The 15616-nt window shown below is 38.3% G+C and overlaps 1 protein-coding gene and 2 long non-coding RNA genes across 3 annotated transcripts; all 3 read right to left on the minus strand.

Moving 5' to 3' along the window:
• Positions 1-1097: 1097 nt before the first annotated feature.
• Positions 1098-2518, minus strand: LOC134245698 (uncharacterized). The gene is made up of 3 exons (XR_009987504.1): positions 2379-2518; positions 1834-2020; positions 1098-1264 (listed from the first exon to the last, which is right to left on the minus strand). It is a non-coding gene; the product is annotated as an uncharacterized LOC134245698 (long non-coding RNA).
• Positions 2519-3228: 710 nt separating this feature from the next.
• LOC134245702 (uncharacterized) lies at positions 3229-4439 on the minus strand. Its single transcript, XM_062727967.1, has 4 exons — positions 4410-4439; positions 4087-4203; positions 3592-3679; positions 3229-3461 (listed from the first exon to the last, which is right to left on the minus strand). Exons 1-4 carry the CDS (start codon positions 4437-4439, stop codon positions 3229-3231), a joined length of 468 nt encoding a protein of 155 aa, XP_062583951.1.
• Positions 4440-9531: 5092 nt separating this feature from the next.
• On the minus strand, positions 9532-10609 carry LOC134245699 (uncharacterized). The gene is made up of 3 exons (XR_009987505.1): positions 10561-10609; positions 9775-9876; positions 9532-9654 (listed from the first exon to the last, which is right to left on the minus strand). It is a non-coding gene; the product is annotated as an uncharacterized LOC134245699 (long non-coding RNA).
• Positions 10610-15616: the final 5007 nt, after the last annotated feature.

Below are 15616 nucleotides of genomic sequence, written 5' to 3' on the forward strand. Positions count from 1 at the left end.
TGCAAATGAGTTACGCCTGGAAAAATAAATGACGACCATGGGAAAAAGATTGTGCCTGAAAACTAAAATGGTTTATTATCAAAATTTAGAATTATATAATACTATGTGACCTAAAAACCTACATATTAGCCATATTAAACCAAGAAAACATTTAGGTTATGATGTACCTTGTTAAAGCTAAAATTTTAGCATTTTGAACTGCAAGAAAATGTAATGACAAGGCATTTACATAGTAAAGAAATATAATCTATAAGACTTTTTTTTTGTGTTAGGAACTCCATCATGATTGAATGTCTAAGGATTATACACAAACTTTTTACAATACCTGTACATTTTACCACTTCAATATAATCATGATCTTGAAACAAGTTACTTAATACAGTTCTACGTTATTACTCTGTACTTGACAGTTGGAGACTGCCTCTATCTGTTATTTATCTTTCAGAATGTGTTTAAAAATTCAAATATGGTTAAGTAATTTTAGGAGTTAACTGTTATATATATAACTATAATTATACATAATTTAATCAAATTTAACCAAATATGTACCAGCTATTAATAACACACCTACCAGCAAGATACTGTGCATCATCCAGAAGAAGTGTAAAACCTCAACATTGAAATATCCAGTACAATTTCCTATTTCACTCAACTTAACAGACTGAACCATTCTAGATAAATTCAAACTTAACTTCCTATCTGAAAACCTTCATTATAATTAAAATTGACCAATGATAGGCTTCTGCTTCTCCTGAAAGTTCCAGGCGTAAGTTTGGTTTTTGTTTTCCTGCCATTTTCGCCTGGAACAACTGAACTTGCAAACTGACCCTGGATAAGAAATTACGCCTGGAAAACATCTCTTCTACTGATTGAATATATTGTATAAAACTCCGTATTTCAGTAAAACAGAATTTGCAAACTCCTGCTCAATTCCGATAATATATATATAAATTCCAGGCGGTCCGCCTTTCAAATTCGTATGGTAGATACTATGTTCTTCATTTTACTGGTTCCCTTCTCTTTATCAGGGTTGCGTTCTTAATAACAAGTGGTGACTCTTCTGACTCAGCGGTTCCAGTCATTCCTCCGGTGGCAACATCTGGTTCAAGCGTTCCATCTTGGGGACCAGGTTCTGCATGCTGTCCTTGACCCGATTAAGAATGGAGAGCGTCTCCGAGATCCGCTGAAACTGGTCAGCGTGTTTGTTATATTTCTTCTGCTTGTCCCGCATCACGCTCAGTAAAAACTGTATTGCACAATCAATCTACAGTAAAAAAAATTGCACAATCATTTTTCTACAGTAAATTTTGTATTGCGCAATCAATCTACAGAAAACTGTATTGCACAATCAATCTACAAAACAGAGAACACGGAGTGCAAGTTTCCTTTGACTTTCACAAAATTTGACACTGAAGGATTTGTTTTCATATTTTCAGTTTTAAACCCCAGGGCCCCCCTCCCAAATATAGCAAAAAAGTGGACATTAAGTAGATCCATCTAAGACTTTTCTGCAGAAATTTATTTTATGAATATCTAATTCTAAACTATTAAGAACACACTGCTAAATATACATGTCCAGCACTACTACATGTATCCAGTGTCAATAAAATTACTCAACTGTTGGAGTAGATTACAATTATATTCTGTAGATGTACTGAATGAAATAAACTCATATTATTTAAACTTGATAAATCTGCAATGAAAATAAGGCTTCACAAATACTTACATTTATTAAGGGTAGATGTGAAGAGTATACAAAGAAATGAGGGATTATAAATACATATAAATGTATTAAACAATGTTCAGTAAAAAAAATCAGTTCTAAACCCCTACCTCTTTAATCCTTACACACAGAGAATTGGGGTTGGGGTGATGTCATGTTTTTGAGTACTGGTTTCTGTCAGATCTTTTTCTCTTGGACTAAGTGGTCAATGACGATGGGACAAAAGTGGTGATCTTTGACTCGGTCAGAATTTCGTGGCTGATGATGGCACATAATGTGGTGAGAGTATAGGAGAATCTATAATATCAAACCAAATTCATTTAAAAAAAAATCAGTTCTAGACCCTAGCTGCAGAACTGTAGCTCTTGAGAAAAAACAAGACACATTGGGCCACACCACTGTACCTGAGCATTGTGGCTAAGAAAAATGAGAAATTGGTTTATTATTGAAAAGTTTAAATCCAAAAGTAGTCCCATGACCAATCATTGCTTTGCTATTGTTCAAACAAAAAAAGACATTTAAACATTTTCCTTTGTTCTTCAGTAATTCTTAACTCCCACTTTACACAATATACAAAATTGCCTATTTCATAAAACATGTACATATGTAAATAATCATGCTATGTCAAGATACATATATTTGTACAGTGCTGTACCTGTATCAAAGTATGTGAGATCTACTATGTTTCCATAGTCGGACTTGTCTGCATTAATAGCTTTGTTCCAAGTGGTCTTTCCTATCTCTATCCTGTTAAAAAAAGCAAATTAATAAAAGAAACAATACATTTATTTCTAACTTCAATATATAAAACACACTACTGACTTGTAAATGTTGATAATGCCCCCCATTTCGGTGAATGTGGCCAGAGAGAAAGCATCTTCCTAGGAGCTTCACAGAAAACTAAACCTTTCACTTTCTCTCCTTGTCAAACAAAGCAATAATCAACACTTATACGTATCTATATTCAAGTATAAATCAAATCATTTGAAAAAATCACTTATATTTTTCTTTCATCTTATTTTTTTTACAACAATTTGAAGAAAATTGGTGGAAAAAAATCCATGACATAATGTGTATATCAAAGTAACTTGTTATTTTACCAGGTACAGAAGTATTTTTGAAGGTCTGTTTAGAGCAGTTAACAACACTGTTTCCCTCCAGTTTTTCTGAAAACTCCCATAATTTGACTGTACCAAATTGGAGGCCAAAACAAAGAATGCATGGTCTTTTTTATTTTTAATAGATAACACAATCTTTTTAAATTATGTACATGTACTAGTATATAATAAATTATTTGGCTAAGGCAGTTAAATTTCAATAAAGGCATTGCTGAATATTATTACATAGAGATAAATGTTAGAGCTTAGAAGAGTTATTCCCCTTGATGATACACTCTTCTTTTCATACAGGTCATTAATCAGTACTTTCTGTGCCCCCCCCCCTACCTGTTGACTGGCCCCCTGTATTCCTGGAGGTGAGCCACCAGTAGCCTCTTGGGTTTCCAGTTACTGGGTGGGGGCCTCCTCTCCCAGGGTTTCCAGTTTCTGGGTGGGGGGTCTCCTCTCCCAGGGTTTCCAGTTACTGGGTGGGGGTCTCCTCTCCCAGGGTTTCCAGTTACTGGGTGGGGGCCTCCTCTCCCAGGGTTTCCAGTTACTGGGATTCTCCTCTTCAAATTTCCAGTTATTTTTGGGTGGGGGCCTCCTCTCCTTGGGTTTCCAGTTACTGGGTAGATACTCCTCTCCCAGGGTTTCCAATTACTGTGGGTGTCTCCTCTTAGGGTTTCCAGTTACTGGCATTTAGTGGAAATTGATTCTCCCAGGGTTTCCAGTTACTGGGTGGGGGCCTCCTCTCCTTGGGTTTCTAGTTACTGGGTGGGGGACTCCTCTCTTTGGGTTTCCAGTTACTGGGTGGGGGCCTCCTCTCCCAGGGTTTCCAGCTACTGGGTGGGGGCCTCCTCTGATAGGGTTTCCAGTCAGATATAGACTGACCTCATATAAACTCTTGCTTTTGTGGACCTATGTCAGGAGTTTCACCTTACAGGGATATTTTGCTGTAATTCAAAATATTGTATTTTTTTAGGGATTAAATGTTTCAACAAATAGCAGTTGTATTTTAGCACTAAAACATACAATACATCTACAAGTATATCACATGTTTATCAGCACAGTAAATTAAAATGTTCAAGCAAATGAGATACTTATACATGGAGGTTCTTACTGGTGGGGTTTTTGTCAGTGGTTTATTCTCTGTCAGAGACCTAATTGACCCCTCAGATGACCCCTGACTCTGTGACTGACCCCTCAGATGACCCCTGACTCTGTGACTGACCCCTCAGATAACCCCTGACTCTGTTACATCATTACAGAGCTTCCAGATGATGAAGATGATGCCTGACTCAGGGTCTGTGAAGTGTTTAGCTTCCTCTCCAGACTCTCGTCAGTTTTCTGTATAGGGTCGACATCCGGGCTTTTGGAGACAAACTATTGGAGGAGGAATCTGATTCATTGGAGCCTTCAGATCCACTCAGAGTTCTGAAATATCCATACAATATCATACAATAATATTAAGTTACCATTAACAGAACCCTTTGCATTATTTTTTGGTCAATTAAAATGTAGGCATTTTTTGTTATAAAATAATTTTATCTGTAACAAAAAATGTAGAGTAACACTATACAGCTACTCACCATGTTTACAGATTGGTCCTTTGGATTCATGTACCAATAGATTGGTCTGGGTGAGGAGGATGATTCCAAATAAGTTTCATCTTTCCTGGCCCAAAGGTTCTTGAGAAGAAGATTTTAAAAGTTTTTCCTATATATTCCTATGTAAAACTTTGGTCAGCCATTTTGGCCCCATTCTAGACCCGGGGGCCATGATTTAAACAAACTTGAATCTACAATACCTGAGGATGATTCCACATGAGTTTCATCTTTCCTGGCATAGTGGTTCTTGAGGAGAAGATTTTTAAAGATTTTTTCTATATATTCCTATGTAAAACTTGGGTCAGCCATTTTGGCCCCACCCTAGCCCCAGGGGTCATGATTTGAACAAACTTGAATCTACACTACCTGAGGATGATTCCAAATAAGTTTCATCTTTCCTGGCATAGTGGTTCTTAAGAAGGAGATTTTTAAAGATTTTTCCTATATATTCCTATGTAAAACTTTGGTCAGCCATTTTGGCCCCACCCTAGCCCCAGGGGTCATGATTTGAACAAACTTGAATCTACACTACCTGAGGATGATTCCACATGAGTTTCATCTTTCCTGGCAGTGTGGTTCTTAAGAAGAAGATTTTTAAAGATTTTTCCTATATATTCCTATGTAAAAAATTTGGTTGGCCATTTTGGCACTACCCTAGCCCCGGGGGTCATGATTTGAACAAACTTGAATCTACACTACTTGAGGATGATTCCACATGAGTTTAATCTTTCCTGGCCCAGTGGTTCTTAAGAAGATTTTTAAAGATTTTCCCTATATATTTCTATGTAAAACTTTGGTCGGCCATTTTGGCCCCATTCTAGCCCCGGGGGTCATGATTTGAACAAACTTGAATCTACACTACCTGAGGATGATTCCACATGAGTTTCATCTTTCCTGGCCCAGTGGTTCTTAAGAAGAAGATTTTTAAAGATTTTTCCTATATATTCCTATGTAAAACTTTGGTCGGCCATTTTGGCCCCACCCTGGCTTCGGGGGTCATGATTTGAACAAACTTGAATCTACACTACCTGAGGATGATTCCACATGAGTGACATCTTTCCTGGCCCAGTGGTTCTTAAGAAGAAGATTTTTAAAGATTTTTCCTATATATTCCTATGTAAAACTTTGGTCGGCCATTTTGGCCCCAATCTAGCCCCGGGGGTCATGATTTGAACAAACTTGAATCTACACTACCTGAGGGTGATTCCACATGAGTGACATCTTTCCTGGCCCAGTGGTTCTTAAGAAGAAGATTTTTTAAAAATGCTAATAATTTTTCACTAATTCATTATTATCTCCCCTTGGAAGAGGGCGTGGCCCTTTATTTGAACAATCTTGAATCCCCTTCACCCAGGGATACTTTGTGCCAAGTTTGGTTGAAATTGGCCAAGTGGTTCTTGAGAAGAAGATGAAAATGTGAAAAGTTTACGACAATGACAACGCCAACGACAACACCAACAACGACAACGACAACAACGACAACAACAGACGACGGACAAATTTTGATCAGAAAAGCTCACTTGAGCCTTCAGCTCAGGTGACCTAAAAACCATAGGTAATCAGAGATTACAGAGCTCACCTCAACGAATGTTGTCTTTAAGTAAGGCAAAGTCACACAATTAACCAACAAAAAGTATACATTCCAAAAATGAAAATATTTAAGCAATTTTGATCTGATATTTTGAAATAGACCTACATAAAAAATTTTAACTAGTTCTGCTTCATGAAAATGTAATGAAAATCCAGAATCTGAAGCAAATTTGAGAGTTTTCATCTCTTGGTGCAACATTTGTGCAAGTTTGGTTTATAAAATGTTATATAAGCCTTATAGTTTTTGGTAATAGACCTGCAACCATAACTTTTACCTTGTCTATTATCTGAAAAATGTATGTCGAATTCAGCATCTGAAGCAAGTTCATTAGTGTGCATCCTAAGATGTATCATCCATGCAAGTTTGCTAATTATAAGGCTCACACTTTATTGGAAATGAAACATGCATCAAAAACTAACATTTTCACTCATCCACAAAAAGTAGGTCAGATTCAGCATCCGAAGCAAGCCTAGTAGTATGCATCCTTAGATGTATCATCTATGCAAGATTGGTCATTAAAGAACTCATATAGTTCCTTGGAAAAGAAACCTGCACCAAAACATTAACCTGTTCGCTCAACTGGAAAATATAGGTCAGATTCAGCATCAGAAGCAAGCCTGGTAGTGTGCATCCTTAGATGTATCATACATGCAAGGTTGGTAAACATAGGGCTTATAGTTACTTGCAAATGAAACATGCACCAAAAACATTAACCTGTTTGCTCAACTGGAAAAAAATTGGTCAGATTCAGCATCCGAAGCAAGCCCGATAGTATGCATCCTTAGATGTATCATCCATGCAAGTTTGGTCAACATAGGGCTTATCGTTACTTGGAAATGAAACATGCATCAAAATCTTTAACCTGTTCACCCAACCGGAAAATGTAGGTCAGATTCAGCATCCGAAGCAAGCCCGGTAGTACGCATCCTTAGATGTATCATCCATGCAAGTTTGGTCAACATAGGGCTTATAGTTACTTGGAAATGAAACCTGCACCAAAAACTTTAACCTGTCCACTCAACCGTAAAATGTAGGTCAGATTCAGCATCCGAAGCAAGCCCAGTAGTATGCATCCTTACATGTATCATCCATGCAAGTTTGGTCAACATAGGGCTTATAGTTACTTGGAAATGAAACCTGCACCCAAAAACTTTAACCTGATCACTCAACCGGAAAATGTAGGTCAGATTCAGCATCCGAAGCAAGCCCGGTAGTATGCATCCTTAGATGTATCATCCATGCAAGTTTGGTCAACATAGGGCTTATAGTTACTTGGAAATGAAACCTAAACCCAAAACTGCACCAACAAGCAAATTCAAAGAATTGTGGTCCCCCGCTTTCGGTGTCCAAAGTAAACGGTATTTTAAAAGTCGGTCAACTCCAAGTTCAAGATCAAAGGGTCAAAGTTGTTGATTTCCAATGAAATGTTTTCTCACAAGGATTATATATGTGAAGTATGAAAGCCCCAGCCCTTACGGTTCAAAAGTTATGGTCAAGGTTAAAGTTTTTTTTATAAGTACGTAAATCTTTAAGTTCAAGGTCAAAAGGTCAAAGTTGTTGATATCCGATGAAAGGACTTGCCACAAAGAATACATATGTGAAACATAAAAGTCCTAGTGTCTACCGTTCAAAAGTTGTAACAAAAGTTAAAGTTTTTATTTAAAAAAGTAGTTATTCCACTAAAACTAGTACTCCAATGTCAAGGTCAAAGGGTAAAAGTTGTTGGTATCCAATGAAAGTTCTACTCACAAAGATTACATATGTGAAGTACGAAAGCCCTAGCCCTCACCGTTTAAAAGTTATGGTCAAGGTTAAAGTTTTTTCATAAGTATGTAAATCTCCAAGGTCAAGGTCAAAAGGTCAGGGTTATTGGTATCCAATGAAAAGTCTTGCCACAAGGAATACATATGTGAAATATAAAAGTCCTAGTATCTACTGTTAAAAAGTTGTGACCAAGGTTAAAGTTTTTTAAAAGTAGTTAAATCTCCAGGGTCAAGGTCAAAGGGTAAAAGTTACTGGTGTCCAATGAAAGGTCTTCTCACAAGGACTAGATATGGGAAGTACAAAAGTCTTAGTCCTCACCATTCAAAAGTTATGGTCAAGGTTAAAGTTTTTTTTATAAGTACGTAAATCTCCAAAGTCAAGGTCAAAAGGTCAAGGTTGTTGTTATCCAATGAAAGGTCTTGCCACAAACAATACATATGTGAAATATCAAAGTCCTAGTACCTCCTATCCAAAAGTTATGGCCAAAGTAAAAGTGTGGAATTTTTGTGTAAAAGTGGTTCAAACTCCAAGGTCAAGGTCAGGAAGTCAAATTTGGTGGTACCCAAAGAAAGGTCTTGTCACAAGGAATACACATGTGAAATATGAAAGTCATAGCTCTACTAAATCAAAAGTTATGGGCAAGGTTAAAGTTTTTGTGACGGACAGACTGACGGACAGACGGACAGACAGACAGACGAATGAGATTTAATGTCCCCTCGCTTTCGCGAAAGCGGGGGACAAAAAAGTTAACCTGCTCCAAAAATATTTAACCTGGTCATTCCTTTGCTGAAATTGCAGCATCTGAAACTTTGTCTGGTATAATGAAACACACTAAAACCATCTTCCATGCATGTCTAATCAATATAGGACACTGAAGTAATTAAAAAGAAAACTGCTCCGAAAAACTTAACCTTAACCTGGGACACCGATGCCGACACCGACGCCAAGGGTATCACATAAGCTCCCCCCAACTTCGTTGAGGTGAGCTAAAAATCACTTACATCAATGAATAAAACATTTTCATTTTTTGGAAGCAAAATTTCTCCATGTAAAGGGGTAAAAACTTATCTATAAGTAATTTTATGGAAACGTTTCAAATTAAATTGTAACCCACGTGCTCCAAATTTTAATGATCCAACTGAATTTTGCACTACTCATATTACCTAACAACAAGAAAACACTGTGTACAGTCAGTAGTACTAAAAAAAAAAAACACGGAAAACTTCAGTAAAACTTTAGGCCTTTCATTCTATCTTCAGAATACAGTTAGTAGTATTTACAGTACACAGACCTGGAAGTACTTAGATCCACTCCCGGCTGTTTTGGATCTTTCTGTTTCAGTAATTCAGCATGTCTCCTGGTTATTGCTTTTCCTGGGCCCAGACTCCAATTGGGTCTCCACAGACCTAAACAGAGGATGACAGCACGGCCTTGAGGAGTTGTGCACGTGACCTTAAAAACTGGCTGTCGGTAAACGCTATTCAATCGAACATGAGTATTTATACCCAGACCTACTGCGCAAGTAGATTGGTTTGATTTTAAAAATACGCCAGTCAGGAATAGGATTACATAAGAGTGTTCGACAAAAGCCTTTACAAGCTGTTAGAATTGTACTCCTTTGATTAAAATAATCGAAATAAGAAACATGTTTACAAAAGTGAGCACAGTATTAGCCTAAATAAATATATGAAATAAAATATATGTAATTATTTGGTCACATTTTTTATAGGTTACTTACAGGGTGTGCCAAAAAAGGACCACTTCATGTAAGAACTCCTGAAGCATGGATTTCTGAATGAGACCTAATTCTGTAAAACCCTGTAGAGCACCTAACGTCTTGTGTACCACAAATTCTTCTGAGTCACTCAGGCCCTGAAACAGAAAATAAAGTTTATACATGTACTGTGAAATCATTATTTCCATTGGGGATTGAATTATCATTGTTTCTTCAAGATTTGACTGGTTATAATTATCATCACTGGATTTCCATACCTGTTCAATAAGTGGTTTCAGTATAGAGCAGCTCTGCTATCGGACATAGGCGGCCACACCCACAATGTCGTCAAAGAAGGAGCCACGGAGATGCCAGTCAGTCTGAAAAACAAGAATATAATGTACATGTTACACACAGTGTAATTTGGCATATTCAAATTTTAGCGCAATCACTGGGTATGAGTTGTTGGTCAGTAATCATGAATTTAGCGCTACACATGTCTGTGTCATATTTTGTATTTATAAAAGATTCCTTAGAGATACAGTAAAACTTGGCTATAACGAAGTCCAGGGGACCTCTGAAAATAATTCGCTATATCCCTTATTTATTATATCCATATAAGGAATTAGTTAAATCAATATAGTTTGGGGATCCATGATAACTTCACTATATCTGTGGATTCGCAAATTATCCGTGTTTGTACTAATTAAAAACGAGTTTAACTGTATTCATAAATCAGCACATTATCGTCTGTTTCAAAGTCTCTAAAACATGAAGCCTGCTATTCTAAATACCGTATACAGGGAATTTTTTGCCCCTTCCACCTACCCTCATTCGGGCAAAATCAAAGATTTCAGTATAATTTCTTAAACGAAGCTATAACTGGATGAATTCAAATTGGGGAAAAATTGTTTGCAACTGTGAAAGGTTGAAAATAACACTTGGTGAAAATAACCCTGTATACAGTACACATACAGTACATAACTGATCAGAGAAAGTCTCATTAATTTCACATAGGACTTAATAGTTTTAATTATTATTTAACAAAACCTGAGTTATCTTACCTTGTCATGGAAGAAAGTAATCATGTGAGACAGCAACACATCATTGGCTGAAAATTAAATACAGAAATTAACATTTCTAAAAATTCAAATCAACCATCCTAAACCACATTAACTCTATATCAGGCTAGAGAATGAGATTAAACTTCAAACAACTACCACATCTCAAATGTTTTAACTTTACATCCGTACATCACATTGTACAATTAAATCTTGTTGAGAAAAGTATTCTTTAATGCCTGGTTTAGGTAAAATGAGTACATTTCTGCCTGCCAAATAAGACACACAGCTTTGTAATTTCGTTCTCCAGTTGGGTCTGTTTAACACTGTTGTCTGGGTCACTCAGCAGGGTCACGACCTTCTGTTGTCTGGGTCACTCAGCAGGGTCACGACCTTCTGTTGTCTGGGTCACTCAGCAGGGTCACGACCTTCTGTTGTTCGGGTCACTCAGCAGTGTCACGACCTTCTGTTGTCCGGGTCACTCAGCAGGATAACGACCTTCTATTGTCCGGGTCACTCAGCAGGGTCACGACCTTCTGTTGTCTGGGTCACTCAGCAGGGTCACGACCTTCTGTTGTCTGGGTCACTCAGCATGGTCACGACCTTCTGTTGTCTGGGTCACTCAGCTGGGTCACAACCTTCTGTTGTTTGGGTTACTCAGCAGGGTCATGACCTTCTGTTGTCTGGGTTACTCAGCAGGGTCACGACCTTCGGTTGTCTGGGTTACTCAGCAGGGTCATGACCTTCTGTTGTCCGGGTCACTCAGCAGGGTTATGACCTTCAGTTGTCTGGGTCACTAAGCAGGGTCACGACCTTCTGTTGTCTGGGTTACTCAGCAGGGTCACGACCTCTGGTTGTCTGGGTCACTCATCAGGGTCTCGACCTTCTGTTGTCTGGGTTACTCAGCAGAGTCATGACCTTCGGTTGTCTGGGTCACTCAGCAGGGTCATGACCTTCTGTTGTCTGGGTCACTCAGCAGGGTCATGACCTTCGGTTGTCTGGGTTACTCAGCAGGGTCACGACCTTCTGTTGTCTGGGTCACTAAGCAGGGTCACGACCTTCTGTTGTCCGGGTCACTAAGCAGGGTCACGACCTTCTGTTGTATGGTCTTACGTAGAGACAGCAGCTCTATGTCATAATTTGCCTGTTTAAACAACAAGAGGCCCATGGGACACATCACTCACCTGAGCAATGTGGCTAGGAAAAAAGCATAAATTAGTTTGTTATTGAAAAGTTGATACCAAATAGTTGTCCCAAACAATCCTTAAAAGAGAGAGCTAGGGTTTGATTTGAACAAACTTGAATCTACACTAATTAAGGATGCTTGCATATTTCTTTGACTATCTGTGGTTTTATCACCCTTTACATTTGAATTTACATTGTGGCCCTGCCCTACCCCCAGAAGTCATTATTCAAACAAAATGAATCTACACTACTGAGAATGCTTCCATATGAATAGGACTAAGCATGGCTTTGCTAATTTTGAAAAAAAAGATTTTTAAAGACTTTTTCTACATGTTTCTATATAAAACTTGGATTCCATGTCATGGACTCGCTCTACCCCCAGGGGTCATGATTTGAACAAACTTGAATCTACACTACCTGAGGTCATGCTTCAATAAAAATATGATCATTCATGCCTTTGCTATTCCAGAGAAGAATATTTTAAAAGAATTTTCCTATATATTTCTTTGTGAAAATTTGATCGGCCATATTGGCCCCGCCCTATCCCCTGGGGTCATGAACAAACTTGAATCTACACTACCTGAAGATGCTTCCATAAAAATATGATCATTCATGCCTTTGCTATTCAAGAGAAGATTTTTTAAGAACTTTCCTATATATTTCTCTTTAAAAACTTTGATCAGCCATTCTGGCCCCCCTATCCCCAGATGTCATGATTTGAACAAACCTGAATCTACACTACCTGAAGATGCTGACAATTAAATATGATCATTCATGCCTTTGCTAATTTTTGAGAAGATTTTTAATAAATTTTCCTATATATTTCTATGAAAAATTTTGATCGGCCATTGTGGCCCCACCCTTCTCCCGGGGGTCATGATTTGAGAAAAAATTTAATCTACACTACCTGAGGATGCTTTCCTATAAGTTTCATCTTTCCTGGCACAGTAGTTCTTGAGAAGAAGATTTTTGAAGAATTTTCTAATATATTTGTATGTAAACGGCCATTGTGGCCCCGCCCCACATCCGGGGGTCATGATTTGAAAAAAAAAATTGTATCTACACTACTTGAAAATGCTTCCCTATGAGTTTCATCTCTTGCACAGTGGTTCTTGAGTAGAAGATTTTTAAAAAATTTCCTCTATATTTCTATATAAAACTTTGATCGGCCATTGGGGGGGGGGGGCACCTGCTGGAAGTTGCTATACACTATCATTTGCCCTCATTCTGCCACTTCTCAGAACAACTGACTGCTCAGCTGAAAAAAATTAATTCTTATTAACTTTGAATTAGTTTACAACTCTATTTATCATGTTATCTGAATTAAAATTTACATTTAGATGAAAAAAAGATCAATTACTTATTATTAGCATAGCATTGAATTAGATTACATTTCTATTTATAATGTTAATTGAATTAAAATGTACTTTTAGAGGATACATGTAAAGTCAGTGTATAATACATGTATCTTGTCTAAAGTTGGTGTGTTTGTTTAAATCTCTTGATTCTCGCTGTCAGTAACTACATGTAATAATTTGCCTGCATGACACAGTGGTTAGGGAGTCTGCTCTAGAGTAGCAGAGTAGGTGATCCTTAAATTGCAGGTTCAATTCCCACTGTTGAACATGAAGACCAGTCCCTATGATAGACAATTAAGTGTAAACCAAGGATCGATCCGTGTACATGTAGCAGTAGACAACTGGTACAAAAAAGATCCCTTGCTGCTTGATTACCCTGAGTGTCAAACATAAGTCAAACTTTGCAGCCCCATCAGCAATTGGACAAACTTCAATTTTTTAAACCAAACAAGTATCTTGGGACTTAACACCATCCCTTGGCCAAAGCGAAATGACCTGCATGTTCTTGCTGGGCCCTTACTTTGGACACTGTCCTGTAAGGACCTGCTGGGCCCATACCCTGGGTACTCCCCAGTATGAACAGGCTGGTCCCATACTCTGGGCACAGTCCTGTATGTACCTGCTGGGCCCATACCCTGGGTACTCCCAAGTATGAACCGGGTGGTCCCATACTCTGAGCACTGTTCTGTATGTACCTGCTGGGCCCATACCCTGGGTACTCCCAAGTATGAACCGGGTGGTCCCATACTCTGGGCACTGTCCTGTAAGGACCTGCTGGGCCCATACCCTGGATACTGACTTGTACGGACCTGCTGGGCCCATACTATGGGCAATGCCCTGTATGTACCTGCTAGGGTCCTTGCTATTTATTCAAAGACCTTCAGCCTCACTAAAAGTTAAACTTGAACCTACACTACCTGAGGATGTTTCCATTTAAGTAAGACCAATCATGGCTTTAGATTGCTGCATTCTTAAGAAGGTTTTTTTTAAGATTTTTCCTTTATAAATAATATTTCTTTGTAAAACTTTGATCATCCCTTGTGGCCCCACCCTACCTCCTGGGGGTCATGACATAAGAAAACATAAATCTACACTACCTAAGGCTGCATGATCCCCCATAAGTTTCATCTTTCCTGGCAGGGTTGTTCTTGAAAAGAAGATTTTTAAAACATGCGACCAAATTTTCACGAGTCTCAATTATTTCCCTTAAATTAGGGTGACCCTTCATTTGAACAAATTGAATATCTTTGTGGCAAATTTGGTTAAAATTGGCCAAGTGGTTCTGGAGAAGAAGTTGAAAATGTAAAAAGTATTTATGGACAGACACTAGACAAACTGCAAAATGTGTTAAGACACCCGGAAAATAGAAATGACGCCTGTAAGACGTCTCTTAATCAACTGGCGACCGTTTCACTAACAGGTCGTAGCTCGTTAACGTAAACGAAAACTTGAACGTAGCACGTAAGTGCGTTTCACTAAGAGTTACGACTTACAAGTTACGATTAAACGTGATCATAACTCCACGAGTGGTCAGGGGCACTCTTAAAATACTTTGTGTTGAGATTGTCGTTATCTGCTGGACTCTTTGTGTTGAGATTGTCGTTATCTGCTGGACGCTATATGTGTTGTGATTGTCGTTATCTGCTGGACTCTTTGTGTTTTGATTGTTGTTTTCTGCTGGACTCTTTGTGTTGAGATTGTCGTTATCTGCTGGACTCTTTGTGTTGAGATTGTCGTTATCTGTTGGACTCTTTGTGTTGAGATTGTCGTTATCTGTTGAACTCTTTGTGTTGAGATCGTAGTTATCTGTTGAACTCTTTGTGTTGAGATTGTCGTTATATGCTGGACTCTTTGTGTTGAGATTGTCTTTATCTGCTGGACTCTTTGTGTTGTGATTGTTGTTATCTGCTAGACTCTTTGTGTTTAGATTGTCATTATCTGTTGGACTCTTTGTGTTGAGATTGTCGTTATCTGCTGGACTCTTTGATTTGAGATTGTCATTATCTGCTGGACCCTTTTTGTTGAGATTGTCGTTATCTGCTGGACTCTTTATGTTGAGATTGTCGTTATCTGCTGGACTCTTTGTGTTGATATTGTCGTTATCTGCTGGACTCTTTGTGTTGAGATTGTCGTTATATCTGCTGGACTCTTTGTGTTGAGATTGTCGTTATCTGTTAGACTCTTTGTGTTGTGATTGTTGTTATCTGCTGGACTCTTTGTGTTGAGATTGTCGTTATCTGCTGGACACTTTGTGTTGTGATTGTTGTTATCTGCTGGACTCTTTGTGTTGAGATTGTCGTTATCTGTTGGCCTCTTTGTGTTGTGATTGTTGTTATCTGCTGGACTCTTTGTGTTGAGATTGTCGGTATCTGTTGGCCTCTTTGTGTTGTGATTGTTGTTATCTGCTGGATTCTTTGTGTTGAGATTGTCGGTATCTGTTGGACTCTTTGTGTTGAGATTGTCGTTATCTGTTGGACTCTTTGTGTTGAGATTGTCGTTATCTGCTGGACTCTTTG

Source organism: Saccostrea cucullata, unplaced genomic scaffold (genome assembly GCF_032062105.1).
Source record: "Saccostrea cucullata isolate Sc308-1 unplaced genomic scaffold, CSIRO_AGI_Scuc_v1 ctg5551, whole genome shotgun sequence".
Lineage (NCBI taxonomy): Eukaryota > Metazoa > Mollusca > Bivalvia > Ostreida > Ostreidae > Saccostrea > Saccostrea cuccullata.